We start from the raw sequence: 26,496 nt of genomic DNA on the forward strand, positions 1-26,496 counted from the left end.
ACAGGGGTATTAATATCTTGGGTATACATTGAGTTAGTGTGAACCAAATGGTAAACAAGTAGGTACAGCCAAAAGAAACAGGGAAGAGGATGCAGAGAAAGCACAGTTACTTACCGTAACAGGTGTTATCCAGGGACAGCAGGCATATATTCTCATATGTGGGTGACGTCATCTATGGAGCCCCAGCGCGGACAGCTTTTCAAGCAAACTTGTGCATGCCTTCTTGCCCACTAGAGGGCGCATCCCCACCTCGTGGTCCTCAGTTCCATAACCAGCAAAGAAGCCATCCCCGGGGAGGAGGGCGGGTTGTGAGAATATATGCCTGCTGTCCCTGGATAACACCTGTTACGGTAAGTAACTGTGCTTTATCCCAGGACAAGCAGGCATGATATTCTCACATGTGGGTGACCTCCAAGCCAACCAAAAAAGGGCAGGTGGGAGGATGGCAATTTAGGAAAACAGGTTACGTAACACCGACTGGCCAAATCGGCCATCGCTTCTGGACAAAGTGTCCAGACAGTAGTGGGAGGTGAACGTATGAACCGAAGACCAAGTGGCAGCTTTACATATGTCCTCCACAGGAGTAGACCGGAGGAAAGCAACAGAAGCTGCCATAGCCCTGACCTTATGCCCCGTGACTCGACCATGGAACGTGAGACCAGCCTGAGCATAGCAAAAAGAAATACAAGCAAGCCAACCAGTTGGACAAGGTGCGCTTGGAAACAGGATGTCCCAACCGATTAGGATCAAAGGACAAAAACAATTGAGGAACCTTCCGATGAGACTTGGTACGTTGGAGATAAAAAGCCAACGCCCTCTTACAGTCAAGTGTGTGAAGCGCAGCCTCTCAAGGATGAGAGTGGGGCTGCGGGAAGAACACCGGAAGAACAATAGACTGATTGAGGTGGAAATTGAGGACTTACCCTTCGCCGACTTCGGGGTCGAAGACACCGGCTTCGACGCCACGGGCTCCCGGGGCGAGGACGAAGAAGTCGGGGGCGAGGACGAAGGAGTCGAGGCCGAGGTCAAGGCCGGGGCCGAAGCCAAGGCCGACGTCGAGGCCTTCCCCGCCGCGGGGTCAACGGCAAAGAGCTCCGCCATCCGAGCCCGACGGCGCCGGAGAGCTCTCTGCTGGAAAGTAGAGCACCGGGAACAGGCGTCGGTTGGGTGCTCCGGGCCCAGGCAACGCAAGCACCACCAGTGAGGATCGGTGATCGAAAGGAGCCGATCGCACCGGGTGCACTTTTTAAAGCCCGTCACAGGACGGGACATGGGCCCAAAAACCAGCCGGGAACAAGCGAGGTCCTGCGGTCGCGGCTACCGGGAGCCCCCGGAGCCGAACGGAAAAGTTTTGGGTTTTTTTTTACGAAAACTAAAGGAAATAAAAGAACTCCTCCGAGTTCTTCAGGTCGCCATCTTAGTTAGGCTCCCAGGGAAGATATTTATTTATTCAGTTTTCTATACTGTTCTCCCAGGGGAGTTCAGAACGATTTACATTAATTTTATTCAGATACTCAAGCATTTTTCCCTGTGTGTCCCAGTGGGCTCGCAATCTATCTAATGGATCCCCTGGGCAATAGGGGGATTAGATGAGTTGCCCAGGGTCACGGGGATCAGAGTGGGTTTGAACCCACAATCTCAGGGTGCTGAGGCTGTAACCAACGCACTCTGCGCTTCCAGAGGGCATGATAGGACAGAGTATGGTTTTGGGGTTCAAGAAGGGATTGGATGATTTCCTGAAGGGATAGAAGGGTATAGATAGAGGATTACTATACAGGTCCTGGAACTGATGGGCCACCGCGTGAGCGGACTGCTGGATGTGATGGACCTCTGGTCTGACCCAGCAGAGGCATTACTTATGTTCTTATGTTCTTAAGATTCCCTTGGAGGCATTAAAGTACATAATAAAACAATTTTAAGGTATATTAGAAGCAAGAAGTTGGAAAAAAAAATTGATTGGACTGCTAGATGACCAAGGGATAAAAAGGGCACACAGGGAATATAAGGTTATAATGATGAGACTAAATGAATTCTTTGCTTTGGTCTTCACCAAGGAAGATTTGGGGAAAATACTAGTACCAGAAATGGTAACCAATGGTGATGAATCAAAGGAGCTGAAAGAAATTTCAGTAAACCTGGAAAATGTAATGGGGCAATCTGATAAATTTTAAAAAGTAGAAAATCTACTGGACTAAATGGCAATCCCAAAGTACTAATAGAACTAAAAAATGAACTTGCAGGAATATTAGAGGGTAGCCAATGTAATGCCAATTTTTTTAAAGGTTCCAAAGGAGATCCAAGAAATTACAGACCAGTAAGCCTGACATCAGTGATGGGCACTCTATTATAAAGTATAAAATTATTGAACATATAACATAGGCATAGAAGACAGAAATTGGTGAAGGGTGGAAGAAAAAAGGGAGCCTGCCAGGGATTTTAGAGATAGTGGAAGACTTTTGGAACTAGGATGAAGGCATTTAGGCCCAGATGCTCTAAACTCACCGTGCCTTTTAACAATCAACACTAAACCAGATCTCACAGGTTTAGCATCAAAATATTTTACCTACCAATGCACATAATGGCTCACCGTGGTCTTTTCCATGCTTTCTAGCATCCTCCACATCTGCTATGTAAATGTACTAAAATAAGGTAATATTAAAACTAGCACTCCTAGCAATGCTCCGACATCACCTGTTGATGAACAAAATGAAGCGCTGGCTTTTAATGCTCCAAAATTACTAGCTGGTCTGGGGGTGCTGGTAATGTTAAAAATGTGGCTTCAGGCACATTTCTTGAAGGTGCATCCGAGCCACATGCGTCAAAGCTTAGTTTGCTCGTTGCATACAAGGTAGAAGTTCATCATATTTAGAGGGAGCACGTGTCCCACCGAAGCAGGTTGCTGATTGCATAAGGGGAACACTTGTCCTGCCAAAGCAGTGTGAAAAAAATGGTTTTCACATTTTGCCCCTCCCCTTGCCTTATGATGTGAGCTTATGATGCACTCTTATAAGGCATGCCTATGACTGACACTCAAGCGCATTCATGCCTCTTTCTGTGAACTATTCTGCATGTCAGTTGCTTTCTCCAATGACTGATAGGATGAGATTTCCGAGGGCCTCTGCAAACCTCCTTTGCACCCGAACCTGTTTGATCATCGATTAGCGTTTTCAAATTGGACAATTTACAGGCATCACAGCCACCCACAGGATTTTAATGGCAATTTTAGAGCATCTAGGTCTTAAAAGAGAGACAGACAGACATGTGGGAGGTGACTAATGAGATTAAGAGAGTTGCCCCTTTAGGGGCAGAAGAGGAAGGGAAGTGAAGTCAAATACCTTCCTCCTCCTGAGAGGTGACATTCTCACCTACTGTGCACTCTGGTTTTTTGGCTCTTGATGCATGAAAAGTTAGTCACTCCTGATCTATCCAGTATAGAGGTGGATTTACAGAGCACAAGTAAATTTCTCCATCTGTGTGCTCCATTTGAAGGGTTTTAGCCTTTTAAAACAGTATAAACTGTAAATATTTGTCAAATAATGATTTTCAAATGCTTTTTTGTATACCAGAGGCCAAAACCTTTGCAGGTGGCACAAGCCCTCATGTTTTTCAATAAGTTTTGCTCTGGACATTGAAAATGGATCCTTGTAAAGGATATCTCCATTTTACACAGCTATTCTCTTAAACAAACATTAGATTGGAAAAAAAGATTACATTTAATATTTATGATAAAACACTTTAAAAAACCCACCCCAATACAGAAAAAAATTTAGAATAGGTGTTACTAGATAAATACCAGAAAAGCACCACTTCCCTAGTATTCCCTCACTCCTCCCTTGGCTTGTCTTCTATCCTTCATTCAGTTGGGGTTTTTTTGTGCCTTTTCTGTACGGAGAACTAAGTGACAAAATATACAGTATATATATTATTCCAGAAACAGTACTCAGCAGGTACACCCGCATCACAAAAACAGCAGCAAACACTGATTTTTCTGTTTAAAAAAAAAATTAGCTGGAAAATAAACACTTAAATTTATAAAATTGTAACAAAGTGCAGATAAAGGACATACATTAACCTCATCAAATAATTAGCGATGCACAGTGCTAGGGAATAAAGAATACTTTTGTAGCACTGCAAGGGAAACCAGTTCTCAAACTTAATTTTGTCTGCATTCAGAACTCTCTTGTGTTTGTGCTACAGGATGTGACAAGTTTTTCAATTTTTTTCCAACACAAGAGAGCGGGGGTTTCCTGGGAGATACACTAGTCCCATGTTATTTTGGTTTATTGGCCTTGACATTCCTCCCACATCTTCAAGCTGCCTTTTGGGTTTCCCGTAACAGCCTGTCCAAAACGTTCCAAGTCGGTGACCCGACAGAAAATCACTACATTATAGAAAATCATGCTTCAGAAGTGATAAACATAACTGAAAAAAAGATAAATTGTCCAATATAACAGACAGGATTGGTTATCTTAAAATCATTGCTATTGCATAATTAACTACCACAATTTTATCATGCACATCAGGGCACTTAACTTTTGAACCTGCAAATAATGAATAGCAAATAGTGAATAAATCATATTGTCACAATTAACCTTACAACAGCTCATTCGTGTTTGCTTAATGCCTTTCTACTACTTGTCCAATCTACTACAATAAATCACTTTTTATCTCCTCAATATGGGTACAGTAACAATAGACAAGTCTTGAAATCAGATTTTTTCTTGAATCAATATTAGAAAGTAACCTGTGTTAAACAATTATTATCTTGCATTTGCTCACATCAGCTACTAATCTTGAGTAATTCTGCAGAACAAATTTTTAAAAATCTTATACACAATTCCCCTCATTCTATAACTTGGCACGTAGTATACACAGTAGATAGCACAAATTATGCTGGTCAGAGAGGCACCAAGACCCTGATTCTATAAAGGGCGCCTAAATCACACCCAACGCTGAGCGTGACTTAGGCATCCAAACTAAGTGGTTAATAAGCCATTTAAGAGCTTTAACGAGCAATAATTACTACTTAGGTGTCCAAAGCACGTGGACGCCACTTTGTAGATGCGGCCATAATTTCATGGACGCCCACATTTAAAACTCATGCCTAACTCAACAGGCATGGGCATGGAATGGGCATGGTTTGGGTGATGATTCAATATGGGCATCCTTTGATTCATTTACATAATGCTGAGCGACCTAGGGTATCCATATCATGCCTATATTGTAGGCGAATGAAAACAAAGTCTACTTTTGAGCTTAGTTTGGGCTTCAAATAGATCTGAGTTCTATGGACGGAACATAGGCACTCTTTGGACGTCCTTAATGCGATCTGCTAAATAGCTTCCTGGGATTTATTTTTTTCTTTATTAAGCTCAAAATACATTTAATAAGGAACCACATAAACAGGGCACATCAAAACAGATATATTGCATGCAAAACCTTCTATTTTTGTGGACAAACAGCAATGCTATTTGCTAATTAGAGGAAATCATCCATTAACTGAAGCACATCACAAGAAAAACATAGGGCCTGTTTTACAAAGCCGCACGGCAACAGCCCTGAAGCCCTTTAAATCTATATGGGCTTCGGGGCCGTTACTGCGCTGCAGCCGCTAGCACGGTTTTGTAAAACAGGCCCTTAGCTTTAGGTTTCTTGCTAAAAAGTTACCTTTTTTTTGACTAAACAATGCTCCAATCAGCTCATTCTTGAAAGCAAAGAAAGCACATAAGAACATAAGAATTGCCGTTGCTGGGTCAGACCCAGCAGTCCGCTCCCGCGGTGGCCCCCAGGTCAAAGACCAGCGCTCTAAATGAGTCCAGCCGCACCTGCGTACTTTCCAGTTTAGCAGGAACTTGTCCAACTTTGTCTTGAATTCCTGGAGAGTGTTTTCCCCTATAACAGACTCCGGAAGAGCGTTCCAGTTTTCTACCACTCTCTGGGTGAAGAAGAACTATCTCCTTTCAACTTTAGAGAGTGCACTCTCATTCTCTCTACCTTGGAGAGGGTGAACAATCTGTCTCTATCTGCTAAGTCTATTCCCTTTAGTATTTTGAATGTTTCGATCATGTCCCCTCTCAATCTCCTCTTTTCAAGGGAGAAGAGGCCCAGTTTCTCTAATCTCCCACTGTACGGCAACTCCTCCAGCCTCTTAACCATTTTAGTTGCTCTTCTCCGGACCCTTTCGAGCAGTACCATGTCCTTCTTCATGTATGGTGACCAGTGCTGGACGCAGTACTCCAGGTAAGGGCGCGCCATAGCCCTGTACAGCAGCTGATAGTCTTCTCTGATCTATTCGTGATACCCTTCTTTCAGCGTTCGGATTAAAGTTTGATCGGATACTATGTTACACCCTGAGGCAGCTAAATTGTGAAACGCTGGCCATCGTTGGTGTACCGATCAACAGAAGATAAGTTGAATTTATTTTTCATCTATCTTAGATGTCTTCTAAGCTGTTTAGAACACAGTACAGTGCTTGTTTCATCTGAAGGAGGTTTTTTAGCCAGTGAGGTGAACGCTCCACCACCAGTATTCCACCATTGTGGAGGTGGGAGGGCCCTTGTCTGAGACTTTTTCCTCCATTTGAAAATGTTCATTCAGCCTGTACTGTGTCATCAATACACCATCTGACATAGTGCATCTTACCATTGTGAAAGTGTTTAATTTAATCATTGTTGGTTTTCAAAATATCCGAGTCTTTTTGGTTGTGCACATAAAAAACAACCATGGGGATGGCGCTGGAGGACCTTAGCAGATTAGCACAAAACTGATTTCTTTTTAGATCTGTAATTCATCAAATCGCTAGGACTTGAACACGAGTCGATGCAACCTAACAATCACCTCCAGTGTGTTCACTGCCCAGAATTCACAATATTCAACTTACTGTCCCTCTCTGACCCCATAGTTCTCTCTTCTCTCTCCCGTTCTCCTTCCTTACCCTCTTCCTCTCCCTATTCTACCAGCTAGACCCCCCCAGGTCTCTGCCCTCCCAAACTCATGTCCTACCAACTTGTAAAATCCCCAGTTCTCTCTCCCTTTTTACTCCCCCACTAACACATATCTCTAGCTCTCTCCTTCTCCCCACCCCCAAACACACATACCAAGCATACTATCTCTCTTCTTAGATGACCGTCTTTTTCTATCTCAATCCCTGTAGACTCCCCCCACCCGCCCCATATCTCTGATCATCATAAGAGGAAAAGTGCAGCTGCACATCAGACTGTTCCTTCTCTACCACCCAACTGCCCTTTTGAATCAGTGTAGTTCAAACCAGTTAGGATCAGGGCAGAAGAGAAGCACACAGACCAGCCTGCAACCATTCTTCTCCCCCGCTTTGCCAGATAAGTATAAGGCCAGGAGGATTATGCAAATCACTACCATGCTGCTGCTGCCACCCTCTGCTCCTCATGGAGAGTACTGCACAGGTAGTGAATTCTGTGCAAAATATGTATTTACATAGAATTCTCTAAGATACAGCAAGACCATTTCTTTCAACTTCTCTTCACAATGTGCTGTAATCCAAGTGAAAAGAGTGAATTTTAATGCATTTAATAGACATGACCTAGAAATTAAATGAGTAATTTCATAACTGTATGGACACAAATACTATTTAATTAATTTAAATCCATGCTTATATCCTTCATGAAATTAAGCAGTAGGTATATGAGTGGTAAACAGAAAAAGTAAAATAATTATTAAACATGAATACTTGCAAATAGCCTCATATCATTCAATAACAAAAAAAAAACAGTATACAGTATTCTAGAAATAATAATGTATAGTATCACCAATTAGAAATTAAGTCATACTCAAACTATTCAAAAAGACCATACAAGTTATTTTTATTCCAATTTCCACTTACATATCTAGCTTACATTGAAAACAATTGATAAAATAATCAAGCTCTAACCTTCTTCCTGAAAGAAAAATATGCCTCTTCTAACTTGGACCTTATCTGGCAAAACATTCCAAAACGGCAGCACAGTTCCCAAAATAGTACTCTCCTAGGAGGCCATAGACTCAATCTCCTTAGTGCTAGGAATAATGAGCCGCAACTCAGTTTGCAATCACGGTGCCCTAGTAGGAACCTATCTTATTGCAATCTCACGTAGAATCTTAAAAACAGAAAATAAATGTTTAAAAGCAATTCTTAAATCAATTGGACACACAAATAGCATGCACATACTTTTTCAAGCGGAATACTGACAAATTCTCAAAATGAAAATCAGAACATAGTTTCACATTAGAAATTATCCCAAGGACAGGCTCAATTAAGAGGGGGAGGGGATAATTTTATTATTATATATTGTACAATGTATGTGATTATATTATAGGAAGGGGTGGGGGATAATAGCATATTATGTATTATCTTGATGATTATTAAGTGTTGTATTTATGATTATTTTGTCTTATCATATTGATACACTTATTGTACGTTTGAAAATGAATAAAGAATTAAAAAAAAAAAAAATTATCCCAAGAAATGTATATGCATATATTTGCACCTTCTCATTAGAATGCACAAATTTCACAGGTTAAATTTCCACAAACTGCAAACCTCACCCTAACCATGCCCTGGGCTACCTCCACTTGCATTGTAGCTAGATAAGTTTGAGAGGACCATTTTCTAAAAGTATAGTCCTACATGTAAAACACTGTGTTACACCTAGAATGCTTTTGAAAAATTACCCCCTGTATGAGAACCCTTATAAAAATAACCAGGTCTTTTGTTTTTGTAAATGGATTTTTTTTTTTTAAATCAATAAGAGATACAAGTTCTTTCCAACTTGACAGAATTTTAACAGTAATGCCATTTTTGAACAATATTTCTAATCTGAATATTGGATGAATTCCCCTTCACTTGGATGCCTACCATTTAAGTGACGGGGAATTAACTAAAAAAAACAGGGGCACCCATCATGGATAAAAGATCTCTACAAGCATCATCTGTTCAGTTCTTTTACTGTCCTTTAGAAATGTGGCATACTTTTTTTTTAATTCTTTATTGATTTTCAAACTACAAATGCGCCATAAATGAATCACATATATGTACATTGTATAATAAGCGCAGCAAACTTTCAAATATTACTGCAACAAAGACATTTCCCCCTCCCTCCCAGCTAATATACAAACAAATAACTCAAACCTTCATGAAACCATTCATAAAATTCCATTCCATTCCCTACCCCACCCCCAGGATATGTACATTTACTTGCTTATAAAATAAATTAAATTAAATTATTCCTCTTTACAGTATTTAGTCAATGGCTCCCACACCTCTATAAAATTCTTCAATCTTCCCTATTGTATGGCCATACAATGCTCCATTTTATATGTTTAACACAGGGATTCCCACCAGAATGTGTAGTTCAACCTATCCCAATTTTTACAATTTCTTAAGATAAGCTGCATGGCAACCCCTGTCATCACTAATAGAAGCTTGTTATTATTCATTGATAGTTGACTTTTGGCTCTCATAAGAGTACCAAATAAAATGGTATCATAAGATAAAGCCACTGGATTCTCTAACATGTTATTTACTTGATCCCAAATAGACTAGAGAGCTGCACGGGAACAACAGGAATCCCGCGGGACCCGCGGGGATCCTGCGGGTTCCCCCTTCGGGTCACGGGGATCCTATGGGGCACCCCCTAGGGTTGCGGGGATCCCATGGGGACGCCCCTCATGGTCTCGGGGATCCCGCGGGGTTCAATACAACTCGAGCCGTGAGGCTCTTCTGATTTTCCTACCTGCCCTGCCACAAGGTTCGTCTTCCATTTCCTGCCTGCCCTGCCGCAGAACACATAGCCGACCAGAAGTCTTCCCCGATGTCAGCGCTGACGTCGGAGGGAGGGCTAACGGAAGACTTCTGGTCAGCTATGTCTGCTGCGGCAGGGCAGGCAGGAAATGGAAGATGAGCAGTTAATCAACTTGATCCCTATAAAACATTTTCAAACAGAATTATATTTTATGTATCTTATGCCAATAACTTGTCAGCACAACAAAGATACATGAGCATAGCCCACAAACCAAGGGGCCTACCAAATGTGAAGATTTACTAGCACCCAAATCTCCTGCCTTTTACTTTGAGAAATGCCGTGTTTTTCAGGTAGGGAAAACAAGAGACCCCCAGCATATCCAATATGAAACTTAAGTCTAGATTTTTCCTAGTCTTGATTTCTATCCATTTGAAAATGTCCTTACATATTACTTCATAGGGCAGTGTTCTCCCTAGCGCCTTTTAGCTGGGTGCTCCGCCCAGCTAATTTAAGTGAGTGCCCGGCTGTCCCCCCGCCAGCTCAGCCGGTGCAGAGCCCTCCTCTCAAGCACAGGCTCTGCACTTTCACCCTCTTCCCAGCGCCTTGGAGCCTGCATTTATCACTTCCCTCTCTCCTCTCACTTTTCCGGGCCTCTCGTCCTTTTCTCACCTCCCCTGCAGTGCTCCAAACTTGCTGTGGGTCGCCGGCAGCAATTGTAAACAATCCACCAGCGGCCGCCCTGCAGCCTTCCATCTGCCATGCCCTGCCTTCTCTGACACAAATTCCTGTGGATGGAAACACTGCGGAGGAGCGTGGGCTTGGGGAGGGGCTTATTACTTTTCAGGGATACCAAAGCTCTAGTCCCGGATCTGTTTCCATTCCAGCGGTAGGAAGTGATATAATCCAGGTCGCAAGGAGGTCAGGGATAGAGATGGTTCACTGTGCCTAGGCATGGAGGAGCTGCCTTACTGCACGCTTTAAGAGGAAAATAAGCTTTTAAATCCTAGGGTGTTTTTGTTTCAGGGCTAAGTTTGGTGATTTTAAGCATTTCCAAAGCTCGTTGTAAGCACCAAAGAGGTGGTTGTCTCGGAGGGGGGGGGGGGTGATATTCAAAGCAATTTCATTGTCTCTAAATGGCTCCAGGTCACTGAAAACCAGGTATGTTGGGGACATTCTGTGGCTGGAGTGAGCATTTGGCTAGTAAAGGACTGATATTCAAGACTTAACTTGCCAAAGTCAATGGGACTGTGCTTAAAACTCAATCCTTCCTTTATGCCATTCACCATAGTCTGTTAAATACTGAGCATTGAGATTAAGCATCAGATTACTGCGACTACTGTAACATCGCCTACTTAGCCATTTCCCCCAAAAAATATGCGACGTGTACAACTAATGCAAAAAGCAGTGGTCAGATTAATCTTCGGACTAAAGAAATTCGATCATGTATCACCCTACTACCGGCAATTACATTGGCTACCGATGGAAGCACGCATAAAGTTTAAATTCGCCTGCTTCTGCTTTAAAGCGCTAAACGGACTTGCCCCTAAATACATAATTGACCTTTTCTCCTTCTCTGCCAACAGACACAAGAGAAGCTCTCATTCCTACTTCGTTTCCCCTCCAGTTAGAGGTTGTAAACTGAAAAAACACCATGAACACCTTCTTTCACATCAAGCAGCATTGTGGGGTAAAGACCTAGATCAACTGCTTTCGCCCACTACTTATGAGGAATTCAGAAAACGTCTAAAAACTCAACTGTTCCTAAAGTATCTAGACAATTGACCCACTCATCTTCTTTCTCCTCCATAGTGATTCCTCTGTCCTATTAATCTCTTTCTCCTCAACAACGCATTTCCGGTCCTATTAACTCTCCTCTTCCCCCCCTCTTAAATTCAATCAATTTGTACCTCGCTTAATCTATTGTAAACCGCATAGAACTTAACGGTATTGCGGTATATAAACTGTTATTATTATTATTATTATTATGAGATGTATGATGTCAGCATCTATGAGACAAACTTGATTTTTCTTATTACATAGAGCTTTCTGGACCCCTGTTCGTTTACATAAATTAGATAGTTCCAAGTCAAATAGATGTTGGCATTGTCATCTTGATGCTGGAACTTTAGATCATTTACTTTACTAATGTGACATTCTTTAAAATACTATATAGCCTTTTGAGAGTCTCACAGCAATGACCAATTCATCCTAAATGTGCTGTTTTCAAACACAGCTATTTATCATTCCTGCATGTACGACTATGTAATAGAAAGTTTGTATATAAGCTGCAATATGTTTTTGTAAAGTAATCAAATTATTTCAGAAATACATGCAGTCACATTTGGATCAGATGACAATTAGAATGCATGACAAGATCCAGATCTGTAATTTATATACCTGCTGCTAGAGTCCAACTTGGGAATCAGCACCCAAGAAAAAGATCAGGGTGTCATTCTAGATATTACACTGAAATATTCTGCCTAGTGTGCAATAGCCAAAAAACAAACAAACAGGATGCTAAGAATTTTTAGGAAAGGGATGCTAAATAAGGGCAAGAATATTATAAAGCTTCTCAATCACTCCATGGTGTGAACTGATGTTGCATATTATGTTCAGTTCTAGTCACTGTAGCTACCTTAAAAGAAATACATAGACTGCAAATTCTTCAAAATACTGAAATAAAAATAATCACTAAAAGAAAAAAGTTTGATCATGTAACTCCCCTTTTAAAGGAAAAGCATTGGTTACCTGTAAATCACAGAATTGCATATAAAATAGCATTACTCACACATAAAATACTAATAAACAAAGCTCCTGCATTCTTAGAAAGATTTCTAATCCCTTATACTCCCATAAAATCTTTAAGATCAGAAGAAAATTCTTTACTATTAGTCCCTTCACTAAAATTCATTTATTCAAGGAGGGACGCAATTTTTTCCTGTTACAGCCCCTCAAATTTGGAACTCGCTCCCGATCAATATAAGAGAAGAAAAATTACTTAGTAAGTTTAAAAGTCTTCTAAAAGGCTGGCTTTTTAAGGATGCTTTTAACTGAATCATTTCAAAGGATACTTTACAGAGGACTAGTAGTGCTGATAAGCAAAAATTAAGTGGGTAATTTCCCCCAACCTCTTGTTTTATTACCTAACCCTTTTTATTTGTTTACAAATTGTATTTAATCCTTTAATTTTTTTTCCCTCCCTTTTTCATATGTATTGTTTGGTAAATAGCACTAACTGTCTAGTTTAATTATTATGACTATTTTGTGGGTTTTTAACCCAATTTTATAAATAAATGTAAATCGCATTGGATTTGGATATTGCGATCAAATCAGATATTTTAAATAAACTTGAAACTCAAAAGAGATACAGCAGAATTAGAAAAAGTTCAAAGAAGAGTGACCAGAATCATAAAGGGGATGGATGGAACTCCTTTCATGTGAGGAAAGGCTTACTAATTTGGGGGCTCTTCAGCTTGGAAAAGAGATGGCTAAGGTGAGATATGATTTAGTCTACAAAATGCTGGAGTGGTGTAGAACAGGTAAAAGTGAATCCAGTTTTTCACTCTTTCAAAAAGTAAGAAGACCAGGGGACATGCGATGAAATTATGTGGAAATGCTTTTAAAACAAATAGGAGGAAATATTTTTTCACTCAAAGAATAGTTAAGCTCTGGAACTCATTGCCAGAGGATGTGATAAAGCACAGTTACTTACCGTAACAGGTGTTATCCAGGGACAGCAGGCATATATTCTCACATGTGGGTGACGTCATCTACGGAGCCCCGGCGCGGACAGCTTTTCAAGCAAACTTGCTAGAAGTTTCAAGTTTGCACACTGCACCACGCATGTGCGTGCCTTCTGCCCACTAGAGGGCGCATCCCACCTCGTGGTCCTCAGTTCCATAACTAGCTTAGAAGCCATCCCCGGGGAGGTGGGCGGGTTGTGAGAATATATGCCTGCTGTCCCTGGATAACACCTGTTACGGTAAGTAACTGTGCTTTATCCCAGGACAAGCAGGCATGATATTCTCACATGTGGGTGACCTCCAAGCCAAACCAAAAAGGGCAGGTGGGAGGATGGCAATTTTAAGAAAACAGATTTTGTAAAACTGACTGGCCAAACCGGCCGTCACTCCTGGACAGAGTGTCCAGACAGTAGTGAGAGGTGAATGTATGAACCGAAGACCAAGTGGCAGCCTTACATATGTCTTCCATCGGGGTGGAACGGAGGAAGGCTATCGAAGCTGCCATTGCTCGGACCTTGTGCCCCGTGACTCGACCCGGGGGAGGAAGGCCAGCCTGAGTATAGCAAAGGGAGATGCACGCCGCCAACCAGTTAGACAGAGTGCGCTTGGAAACTGGGTGCCCTAATCGATTGGGATCGAAGGACAAGAATAATTGCGGGACCTTCCGATGGGACTTGGTGCGTTGAAGGTAAAATGCCAACGCCCTCTTACAGTCAAGCGTGTGAAGCGCCGTCTCGCCAGGATGGGAGTGGGGCTTAGGGAAGAACACAGGAAGGACAATGGACTGATTGAGGTGGAAATCAGAAACAACCTTCGGGACAAACTTAGGATGGGTGCGGAGGACCACCTTGTCATGATGGAATACGGTGAAGGGTGGGTCCGCAACCAAGGCTTGTAGTTCCCCAATCCGCCTAGCGGAGGTGAGGGCAATCAGAAACACCACCTTCCAAGTCAGAAATTTCAAGAGGGACTTGTTGAGTGGCTCAAAGGGTGGTTTCATCAGTTGAGCTAAAACCACATTCAAATTCCATACGACTGGGGGAGGTTTGAGCGGGGGACAAACCCTGAGTAATCCTTTCATGAAGCGTGTCACCAAGGGATGGAGAGACAGAGGGCGTCCATCCAGGTGTTGGTGGAAGGCGGAAATCGCACTAAGATGGACACGCACCGAAGTGGTTTTCAGGCCAGAGCGCGACAAATGGAATAAGTAGTCCAGAACCGAGGGTACCGGGGCCGATACCGGGTCCAGGAGGAAAGAAGAGCACCAGGTGGAAAACCTGGTCCATTTCTGCGAATAGCAAAGCCTCGTCGAGATCTTGCGGGAGGCTTCCAGCACTTCCCTCACTGATTGAGACAGGTCCGGAGGGGTCAGGGAACAAGAAACCAAGCTGTCAGGTGCAATGACTGCAGATTGGGATGTAACATGGATCCTTGATTCTGAGATAGCAGAGAAGGACCGACAGGCAGAAGAAGGGGTTCCCTGGCGCTGAGTTGGAGCAGTAGGGAGAACCAGTTCTGACGCGGCCACCGAGGAGCTATGAGAATCATCGTGGCCGTGGACGATCTGAGGTGTACCAACGTTCGCATGATCAGAGGGAAAGGAGGGAATGCATAGAGGAACTTCCCGTCCCAATCGAGAAGGAAGGCATCCGCCTCCAGACGATCCCGCGAGTACATCCGAGAACAATATAGTGGTAGTTTGTGTGCCTCCGGAGAGGCGAACAGATCTACCTGTGGCGTTCCCCAGCGAGCGAAGACCTCGTGCAGAACTGCTGAGTGTAGAGTCCACTCGTGGGGTTGCAGGAGTCGACTGAGTTTGTCCGCCAGACAATTCAGTTCCCCCTGGATGTAGACCGCCCGGAGGAAGATGTTCCGGGAGGCCGCCCACTCCCAGAGGCGAAGGGCCTCGGAGCAGAGGGGCCACGACCCCGTTCCCCCCTGTTTGTTCACATAGTACATTGCTACTTGGTTGTCCGTGCGGACGAGGACCACCTGGTCCTGTACTACGTGAACGAAGGCTCGAAGTGCTAGGAAGATGGCCCGAAGCTCTAGCACGTTGATGTGACAGCGACGGTCCTCCGCCGACCACAGGCCCTGTGTGCGAAGACCGTCGAGGTGGGCTCCCCACGCGTAGTCCGAGGAGTCCGTGGTCAGAACCTTGCGAAATGGGGGAGTGCGAAACATTAGTCCCGTGGACAGATTTGAAGAGTCTGTCCACCAACTTAGCGATTTCCGCAAAAGCGGAGTCACCGAAATGAGGCGCGACTCCGGATCGCACTCCTGGCGCCATTGTGATGCGAGTGTATACTGAGGGATCCTCAGATGCAGCCTCGCAAATGGCGTGACGTGTACCGTCGAGGCCATATGGCCGAGCAGCATCATCATGCGCTTGGCCGACACCCTTGGTAGTTGAGAGACCTGGCGGCTCATCCGTACCAAGACTTCCAACCGTTGGGTCGGAAGGTAGGAGCGCAGGCGCACCGTATCCAGCACCGCACCTATGAATTGAAGAGACTGAGCCGGCCTCAACTGAGACTTTGGAAAGTTTATCTCGAATCCGAGGGTTTGCAGGAAGGCAATAGACTGTCGGGTCGCTGAGATAACCTCCTCCCTGGTCGGGGCTTTGATGAGCCAGTCGTCCAGGTAAGGGAACACGTGGAGCCCGCGAGACCTCAGGGCTGCCGCCACTACTACCATGCACTTCGTGAATACTCGTGGGGACGCGGCCAGGCCGAAGGGCAGGACTCTGTACTGGAGGTGTAGGTCTCCCACCTGGAATCGTAAGAATTTTCGGCAGGTGGGGTGCACCGGGACATGGGTATATGCTTCCTTCAAGTCGAGGGAGCACATCCAGTCCCCTTCCTCCAAGAGAGGATACAAGACCGGGAGAGATAGCATTCGAAATTTCTCCCTGGCCAGGCATTTGTTGAGCTTCCTGAGGTCGAGTATGGGGCGCATGTCCCCGGTCTTTTTTGGGACCAAAAAGTAACGGGAGTAAAATCCCGTCCCCCACTGGTCCTTGGGGACCGGCTCGACCGCCCGAAGCTTCAGGAGAGCTTTGGCTTCGGTCAGAAGGGTCGGTAGTTGCGACCGGTTGCACCAGGCTAAACTTGGGGGACTGTCCGGTGGTGAGGACACAAAATTGAGCGAGTAGCCTTCGGAGACGATCCGGAGCACCCAAGCGTCTGAGGTAATCGCGGTCCATGCCTTCCGGAAGGACCGAAGACGCCCCCCGATAGGAAGGGGTTCTGGTGAAGGTGCGGAGGGGAACCCGCCCCGTCCGCTCAGCCCGTCAAAAGGAAGGCGCGGGCTTAGAAGGGCCCTGCGCCGGGGCTTGGGTTTGTCCCCCTCTGCCTCGTTGAGACGAACGTCTCGGAGGCGGTCTTGAGAAGGACGGGGTCGACTTCTGGGGGTACCGGCGCGGCGGAGGCCGGAAAGGTTTCTGTGGCGGGGGCCTAGGTTTGGGGCGGACCAGGGATGCTAAAGAGCGTTCCTGTTCCGACAACCGTTTGGTCGCCGCCTCCAAAGACTCGTCAAATAACTCGGACCCCACACAGGGCAGGTCTGCAAGACGTTCCTGCAGGTTTGGGTCCATGTCGAGGGTGCGAAGCCAGGCCAAGCGGCGCATGGCCACTGCGAGGGCCGACACCCTCGAAACCAGCTCAAAGGTGTCGTACACTGAATGGAAAAGGTACAACCGCAATTGAGACAGGTTGGACATAAACTTATCGAATCCTGCTCTTTTGGAGTCCGGTAACGAGTTCCGATATTGAGGAAGGTCCTTCACCATCCCACGCAAGTAGGAGGAAAAGGTGAAGGAGTAATTTAGAACTCTGGTGGCCATCAGAGTGTTTGAATAGAGGCGACGGCCAAACTTGTCCAGGGTCCGCCCCTCCCTGCCGGGTGGAACCGCCGCAGAAACCCGTGAGGGCTGTGATTTTTTAAGGGCAGATTCCACCAGGAGGGACTGGTGGGAGAGCTGCGCCTTATCAAACCCTTTCGGGGGAATCGTCCTATACTTTGATTCCATTTTTGACGGGACAGACGTGCCTGTAAGAGGGCTTGACAAGTTCTTCAGCCAGGTCTGCAGGAGGACACTGTTGAGAGGGAGTTTAGGTACCTCTCTAGGGGGAGTGGGAAGGTCCTGTTCCTCTAGAAATTCCTTGGAATATTTGGAACCTACCATCAGGTCAATCCCCAGGGCTTGGGCCATGTCCTGGACAAAAGATGAGAAGGAGGACGGCCTAGCCTGGGGGGACGGGGTTCTCGACCGTCCCACCGAGGAGCGGGGGGAGGCCTCATGGGAATACTGAGGATTCCTAACCGATCCTGAATCCCAGGATCCTCTCTCCACGGCCCTCGAGGGGGAGGGTGAAATCATCCTCCTAGGGGAGTCCCTGGGGGAGGATCCCGGGGTCCGTGGGGTCCTCTCCCGTTTCCTCGGCGAGGCGGCGCGGGAAGACTTTCCCCGAGGTGAGCGGAGGAGCCTCGGATTATCGAGGCGCAACTCCGACACCTGCAGCGCCTCGCCCCCGAACGACGAGGAACGATCGCGCCGAGGCGAGCCCCGGGGTCGCTTAGGCTTCCTCGATCGGCGCCTCGTCCGAGGTCGCCTCGAGGGCGAGGCGTCCGGGGAAGATCCCGAAGCCGAGGAGGAAAGTCGGCGCACTCTGCGGAACTTTTCTTTTGGGCGGACACTGCGCTCAGGAGGCTCCCCCGAGGTCGAGGTCCGGGGCGGGGCCGAGACCGAGGTGGACGGGGCCGCAATACCCGAGACCGAGGTCGCCGAGGCCGGGGCTCCCGAGGTCGAGGGAGCCGAGACCGGGGCCTCCGAGGCCGAGGGCGCCCCGGCCGAGGTCGACGTCGCCGGGCCCGCAGCACGCTGCAGCACTTCCAGGGCTCCCGACAGCTCCGATGAGATCAAGGCTCGAAGGAGATCCTGGAAGGCCGGAATCCCCACGAAGGTGGGGAGTTCCGAGTCCGGGGCACACTCCCTGGAGGGCGACCTCGGTCTCGAGTATTCCCTCGGGGTGTGCGGAGTCGAGGTCCGATGCGGGGCCGGGGTCGACCCACCCGCTTTGGCCTGACTCGAGGATGGCTTCTTTGCTGAAGGGGATGGAACAGAGGACTTACCCGAAGCTGGCTTCGATGACGACGGCTTCGAAGATGAGGGCCGAGGCGACGCCGAGGCCCCCGAGGACGCCGAGGCCGAGGTCAAGGCCGGGGCCGAAGCCGGGGCCGACGTCGAGGCCTTGGGCGGCGCGTCGACGGCGAACAATTCCGCCATTCTGGCCTTACGGCGACGGAGGGCCCTGTTCTGGAAGGTAGCACAGCGATCACACGAGGCTGTTGGATGTTCGGGCCCAAGACAGACAATGCACCACCGGTGAGGGTCGGTGATGGAGAGTAGTCTCTCACACCGGCTGCATTTCTTGAATCCCGTAACAGGACGGGACATCGACGAGAAAAAGAAGAAGGCCGGGAACGACCGACGTTCCCCGGCTCAGGCTTCCGGGAGCCCCCGGAGCCCAACGAAAAACAATTATTATTTTTTTTTTTTTTTTTTTTTGTAAGACGGACGAAAAATAAAGCAGCACCGCGATTAATCCGATCAATAAACAAACTAAACGCGGCAGCTAGAAGGCAAAAACACTGGAGCTCAGATCCACAGGGCTTTCTTGCTCCGCGGAAAAATTTGAACTGAGGACCACGAGGTGGGATGCGCCCTCTAGTGGGCAGAAGGCACGCACATGCGTGGTGCAGTGTGCAAACTTGAAACTTCTAGCAAGTTTGCTTGAAAAGCTGTCCGCGCCGGGGCTCCGTAGATGACGTCACCCACATGTGAGAATATCATGCCTGCTTGTCCTGGGATAAAAGCAGTTAGCATCGCTGAGTTTAAAGAAGGTTTGGACAAGTTCCTGGAGGAAAATTCCATAGTCTACCATTGAGACAGATATGAGGGAAGCCACTGCTTGCCCTGGATCGGTAGCATGGAATGCTGTTAATATTTGGTTTTCTGCAGGTACTTGTGACCTAGACTGGCCACTGTGGAAACAGGATACTGGTCTGACCCAGTAGGGCAATTCTTATGTTCTCACTTTCTTTTTGGGTCCATCAAAAGGACAAGCCAATGGGAATACAATAAAACAAAATAATAAAACATAATACACAAAATAATTGCTATACTTTGTCCTTCAAATCCAATATCCTGTTTTCAACTATTGCCATCAAAATCATTAGTTTTTTTTTTAAATAAGGATCCCAAAAGAAGCAAGACTCCAAGCTACTTAACCTCCAAGGAAAACCAATAGTTTTCCCCAGATCTACCCTACACAGTTTAAGGGTTTTACCTCTAGGACTTGTCCAAACCTTTTCTTAATCCAGCTACACTGCTTTTACTACAACCGCTGGCAACAAATTCCAGAGCTCAATTCTGCATTGAGTGAAAAAATATTCTGTGATTTGTTTTACATGTACTATTTAGTAACTACATTGTGTGCGCCTTAGTCTTTGTACTTTTTGAAAAAAACGGATTTCCATTTACCTGTTCTACTCACTTCATTATTTTCTAGACCAGTGTTATCTACCCTCAGCAATCTCTTCTCCAAGATGAAGAGATCTAACCTTTACAAACCAAAACAAGGGAAAAAACCCAGGGTCCAACGGTCTGCAGTGAAAAACAATCCAGAACAAATGTACACGATGCAGGCAGACTTTATTATGACAAATGAATCTTTGATTAAAAACCTTTTACCAGGTGAGGGACCCAACACGGTCCGTGCTTCGGACTAACCTTCGTCAGGGGTCCACTTTTGATAAAGGGGAAATTTTATCAAGAGAAAAAAGCCTTGAGCAAATAACGATGAGTAACACGCTGAGTAAAACTCTGGCGGTTTTTCAGCGTGTTACTCATCGTTATTTGCCCAAGGCTTTTTTCTCTTGATAAAATTTCCCCTTTATCAAAAGTGGACCCCTGACGAAGGTTAGTCCGAAACACGGACCGTGTTGGGTCCCTCACCTGGTAAAAGGTTTTTAATCAAAGATTCATTTGTCATAATAAAGTCTGCCTGCATCGTGTACAAAGTCTGCAGTTTTTGGTTTGTTTGTTCGAGATCTAACCTTTAGACTTTAGAGTCTTACCTTACAAGGTTTACAGGGAAGTCACTTCATCCCCTTTATAATTCTGGTCACCCTTCTCTGTAATCATTTTAATTCCATTATATCTTTCTTGAGATGAGGTGACCAAACCGAACGCAATACCCAAGACGCGGTCACACCATGGAACAATATAGAGGCATTATGATAGTCTGTTTTATTCTTCAAACATTTCCTATTAATTCCTAACATTATATTTGGTTCCTTAGGTGCTGCCGCACACTAAGTAAAGGCATTTTAAAATACTGCCTACAATGACACCTAACTTTTTTTCTTTTCCCTGGATAAACCAGTTAGAGAATGACACAGGGACAAATTTTTCTCCGTCCTCGCAGGAACTCAATTGCCCCGTCCCGTCCCCAAGGGTTTTGGCGCTGTCCTTGTGCCTGCCCCTACCTTAACCGCACAAGCCTCGAACACTTATGAAGTTAAAGTGTTTGAGGCTTGTGTAGATGAGGGCAGAACTTGCAGGAATGGGGTGGGGACCGGAAAAGAATTTGTGGGGTGGGGATGGGAAAATGAGTTCCTGCAGGGACGGGGAAAAATTTTCCCCATGTCATTCTCTCTAATACCAGTGTCTTCCAAACTTTTGGACGCTACAGCACATTAAACCTTGTGCCACAGCCGGAGGACATCCAGAAATGTGCAACCGTCAATGCGATAATGTCACTAGCGTGCACGATACCATCACAAAGACATCCACGCAAGTGCAAAGGCCCTCCTAGATGGGGCCCTGAGCTGCCAGTGCAGGAGGGGGGGGGGTACTGCAACAGGAGAATCACATAGAGGAGCAGAGGTGCTGGTGCCATCTGACTGCCTATAGAATGTGCCTCTCGCTGCAAGAGACATGAACTGCAAGCACTCAGCCAGCGCCTAGTGCCGCAGCACATAGTTTGTGATACACTAGGATATATCATTCTTCTATAGATTAAAACTTTGAAAATTCAGAGACTAGAAATTAAACAACTTCTACCACATTTTATATAACCGAGCATATATATAGGGGTCAGTTCAAGAAAAGTTACCTAAAAGTTAGCCACCAAAAATTTGAGTGTGAAGAGACAATTCTTTAATGGCAATTGTGTGTATTAATTACCATTATAGAAAATAAGTTAGCAAGTTTATGTTTATGTTGGTAGTTGTTATCCATGCACCTAATTAGGTGTGAGCACTTATGTCATGCAAAGTCTAGTGTAAATTTTCACACTTACTGTAAATGTTGGCAGTTGTGTGCATGATAGTATTCTAAAATTGCAAGACACCCCCCTCCCTTTGCAGTAGCACTGTGTTTATAGAATAGCACTTAAGTGCACTTAATTGACACAGATTTGCAGCTATGCATGCAACATCAATTAAGAACCAGTATTCTAATCTACTATAATAAAATGCTAAGCGCGCATGCGCACTCTTACCGGCGTGTACCCTGATCCCTGATCTGTAGGTCCATGGTCGGCAGAGTGCGCATGCGCGAGTCTCCAGGACTGTCTTCTGCACCTGTGCTGTGCCAATTGCGGGGTTTAAAAGCCGTGGCGTCGCCTCCTCTCACGAGCCACACCAGCGTCGGAGAAGGGTTCCACGCTGGCGGAGATCATGAGAGGAGCCGCCGCGGTACCTGTAAACTTTAAAAAAAACACTTTGGAACGCAGTAAGGGAAGGGGGGGGCCGATAAAGAAGAGGACTCCAGCCGCGATCCGCCGCGGCACCTTTAAACTTTAAAAAAAAAAAATTTGGCACGAACAGACAAGACCATGGGAAGGGAAGGGGGGCAGACAAAGAAGAGGACTCCAGCCACAAGCCGCAAGGAAACTGGGCCTTTCTGCCTGTGGGGAACGCTATAAGGGAAGGGGGGGCCATGGAGCAAGCTAGACCGTGGGAAGGGAAGGGGGAGGAGCTGAACAGAGCAGCCAGATCGCAGCAGGCCAGAACGTGGTGGAGGGGCCAAATGGAGCAGTCCAGATCGTGGTAAGAAAAGGGAAGGGGGTGGGGTGGGGGAAAATGCTGCTACTGCTGCACAGGAACCTGGAGGGGAAGGCAAATACTGCTGCTGCTGCTGCTGCTGCACAGGGAAGTGGGGGGGAGGGAAATGTTGTTGCTGCTCCACAGGGAAGTGGGGTGGGAATGCTGCTGCACAGGGAAATGGAGGGAAAGAATGACAGACAGACAGCAGGAGGGAGGGAGACAGAAAGGAAGAAAGACACAGTGGCAGGGAGAGGGACAGAAAGACAGACAGAAAAAGGGGGCCAAGGAGAGAGAGAGAGACAGAAAGAAAGAAAGACAGACAGATAGACATATATTCTAGCACCCATTAATGTAAAAGGCTTAAAGACTAGTCTAATATAACACACAATTTGTTAATCACTGGTATACCAAAATAGGTTCAAGGTGATTTAGAACAAAAGAAGCCATATACAATCTATGGAAAAATACAAAGGCCAGTCAAATTTACTTTGAATCAAATTAAACAATATCATATAAAAAAAGTTTTCAGCTTTTTACAAAATCTCACATAAGTTTTCAGCTTTTTACAAAACCTCACATAACTAATGTGCACAGGTAAATTATTCCAAATAGTATGTAATAGCTTTATTAACAAGTGGGGAGTTAAACAGACATTTAAATCGTACTCCACATAACCTTGTTTTGTTTTTTTTCACAGTTATATTATTCTTCTACTAGGTTATCACAGGAATCAGGTTGTAATACAATATATGATGAATCAAACAAGCAGATTTAAACTCAAACTTAAAGCCAATTAGTACCTAATTTTAACAATTATTAGGTGCGTAATTGCCACTATTCTGTAACCTGTGGATGCAATTTTGTATGATAGTCATATTCTCCCAGTCTGAAGCAACCTGTTATTTTTGCTATTGCATAGACTTGTGATGCTGTGTACCAAATAACTGCATATCATCATTAGTGAAGGAAAATGTCTTCCTAAACAGCTGCAATTCACAGGGAACATAATGGCTGGATATCATTCTAATTATTTGTAGATAAGAATATATATTAGATAATGTTACTGAGCAGTAAATGTCAGAAGACAGAAGGTTGAAAATGTGCAATCTGAAATACTCCTATGTCCTTATGAATATAAATCGTTCTTTTTTTCTGTCTCATTATTTGCAAAAGCCTCTTATACCAGGGATAATGTTAATGTGGATGCAGTAACAGTATGTGATCAGCATTTAAATTGAAAAAGAGTGGGATGGACAATGTGGGGTTTTCTTCATACTCAAGAAAACAGAAAGGCATCATCATTTTCGTTAATAAAATTGTACTGTATAACTAGTAGAAGTCTTCCCAACTTTTCTGAGTTCTCTGTTGGGGGTGGGGGGGTCATACTTCAGGTGTTTTGAGAGTTTGGAGCTTTTAAGAGATTGAAGATCAATTTCTGAAATTCTGAAGTACTATTATTAGACTTTATATTCTATGGAAAATGGATGTAACAATTTTCTTTGGCATTCTTAGTAGATCCTGCATTCATGTGTGTAAAACAAAGGTCTGGATGCACTAAGGATACCGACTGGATTGCTGTTGGCCGATACTCTTGCTGATTGGGGACCAGCGATTAATGCGCTACCAAGTTTGAATGCAAATGATTTGCACGATGGTGCAAATCATTTGCATGCAAACCCAACAGCTCAATCGCTCAGTGAGCAATTGACACATGTGCAGAACCTTAACAGCAGTGACAGGAAAAGCAGCTTCCTGTCACTGCTGTTAGGGCTTTTTTTATGGCACAGATGTTGTGCATATGTTACACATGCACAATCCACCCCATTAGATAAAAAATTAAAAAGCCCCCAACACTGATGGCCCTCCCCAACCCCCCCCCACCCCCACCCCACAACACAGCAGCAAAATTTGCAGGAGGGATGCCTAGTCCCTCCTGCCTGGCCAAAAAACCCTCTACCATGCCCCCACACAGTCCTTGGACACCCCCCCAACCATCCCCCTTTCCTCCCAGAAAAAAAAGGCAGGAGGGATTCCCACTCCCTCCTGCCACCGGAAGGAGCCTTAGATGTCTGAGCCAATCAGGGCCTTAGGCTCCTCCCTCTGTATCCCATATGATGCATAGGGAGGAGCCTAAGGTCCTGATTTGCTCAGACATAAGACCTTAGGCCCCTCCCTGTGCATCACATGGTGCACTAGGGAGGGGACAGCCTGTCACTTTCCAAGTGCAGACCTTGGAGCTGGAAGGACCGTGCTTCCCTCCAGCTCCCAATGTCTACCAAAGGTACAGGGGGGGTTGCAGGAGGGAGTAGGCATCCCTCCTGTTTTTTTTCTTTAACTTATGTAAGGACAATGAAGGAGGAAGAAGCAATAAATATCTCAACCTTTAGTTCCTAATGTTTTGTGCTGGTTGTTAAACTCAAAAATATTTTGTGGATACCTAATCTAAAACTTTGCAGCAAGCAGCAGTTCCTAATTCCAGACTCCTTTGATCATTCTCCTTAAATTAAATATCTATTTCCAGATAAGCAGAAAATACATTTATACTTTTAGATCAACTATGTCAAACTAAAATGGAAAAATTGATTCATAATTTTTCTGAAAGATACAAGTAGAAACTATAGCCAAGGTGGCAGCTGAATTTTTGTTATAATTCCTAGATCACAATAAGAAAAAACCTCTGATATAAGAATATTTACCTCTTTATCGCTGACTCCTGGGGGTAACATCCCATTCTTAAAATCCTCCAACAACTGTATAGCTTCTTTAAGATGACTCTAAAAAATTAATGAAAACCACATAAATACTACTGCAAAATCTGAAGGCCCATTTTACATAGAATAAAGATCAGAACCGAGATGTTAAGGTCAGGATATATTCAATTCCAGGAGTATTTAAAAAAAAAAAAAAAAAGCCTCTGCTAACACAGAGGTTTCACTAAAGTACCTGCAAGAGTGCATATGCATTTGCTGGCACGAACTATGGGAGCAATTATTTTAGAAAAACACAAGTGGATAAAATGAACAACATGAGCCCCGCACCTCCACATGGAAGTGGCACTGCTTCCATATGCAGCTGCTCTATTTTTACAGGCCTACACATATATATGCTGCCAGGACCATGTGGGGAGGCGAAGGCAGGAGGGAGTAATTTTGCAGAACTTGTAGTTTGGATTCTTGGGTGGTCCAGATTCTTAGGCGGATTGCTGGTGTCCGGATTTTTAGTATATCCCCAATTCTATAGACAGTATAGCACTTCGAGTTGTGTGCACAACTTAATTAAATAATGAGCTAACTAGTGCTGATGATTGGCATTTTAACCAGCAATTATTAGCACTAATTGGATTTAATTGAAATGTATTAATAGGTCCAAAAAGGAAGAGCAGCCAAGGAAAAGGAGTTGAATATCTCCCTGCTTTGCTGATTTTTGCTGCAGTTTTTCCTGAATTTGAGCTCATTACTTTTGTGATCAGCGATGATACCCTCCCTGCTCCTGATGAAGCTTTGATTTCTAAGTGAAATGGAGAAGCTCCGTTGAGCATTTACTAACCTCTTTACTAGATCTGTGTGGCACACTGGATTGTTTCCATCTGGTTCATCTGTTGGACTGAATATTTTCTACATTTTGCAGCTAAGTGAACTTCTACTGTTTGGGTAACATAATCAGTTTTTTGGGTGTTGTTCCTTTTTTTGTATTTCAGAAGGACTTTCAAAATATTTCTATTTATATAGAAAAAGAAATAAAAGTATAAAAGTTCCTTTAAAATGCATATTTAGAAAATCAGTTTAAAGGGAGCTTTCAATATGAATAAGGGGGTGGCTTTTCTGACCAATGATGGCTCCAAGTATATGATCAGTACATGAATGCTATTTGGCTTCGCAGTTCTG

The 26,496-nt window shown here is 44.9% G+C and overlaps 1 protein-coding gene across 6 annotated transcripts in view; it reads right to left on the minus strand.

The window, feature by feature from the left end:
* SFXN5 (sideroflexin 5) overlaps positions 1 to 26,496 on the minus strand; it is a 534,682-nt gene that overhangs the window by 465,343 nt on the left and 42,843 nt on the right. For all 6 annotated transcript variants that reach the window (XM_033953624.1, XM_033953617.1, XM_033953601.1 and 3 more), the window contains one exon: positions 25,309 to 25,386. In XM_033953624.1, the coding sequence (XP_033809515.1) occupies positions 25,309 to 25,386 (78 nt within the window). The remainder of the gene's footprint in view (positions 1 to 25,308; positions 25,387 to 26,496) is intronic.

This window comes from Geotrypetes seraphini, chromosome 1 (assembly GCF_902459505.1).
Source record: "Geotrypetes seraphini chromosome 1, aGeoSer1.1, whole genome shotgun sequence".
NCBI lineage: Eukaryota > Metazoa > Chordata > Amphibia > Gymnophiona > Dermophiidae > Geotrypetes > Geotrypetes seraphini.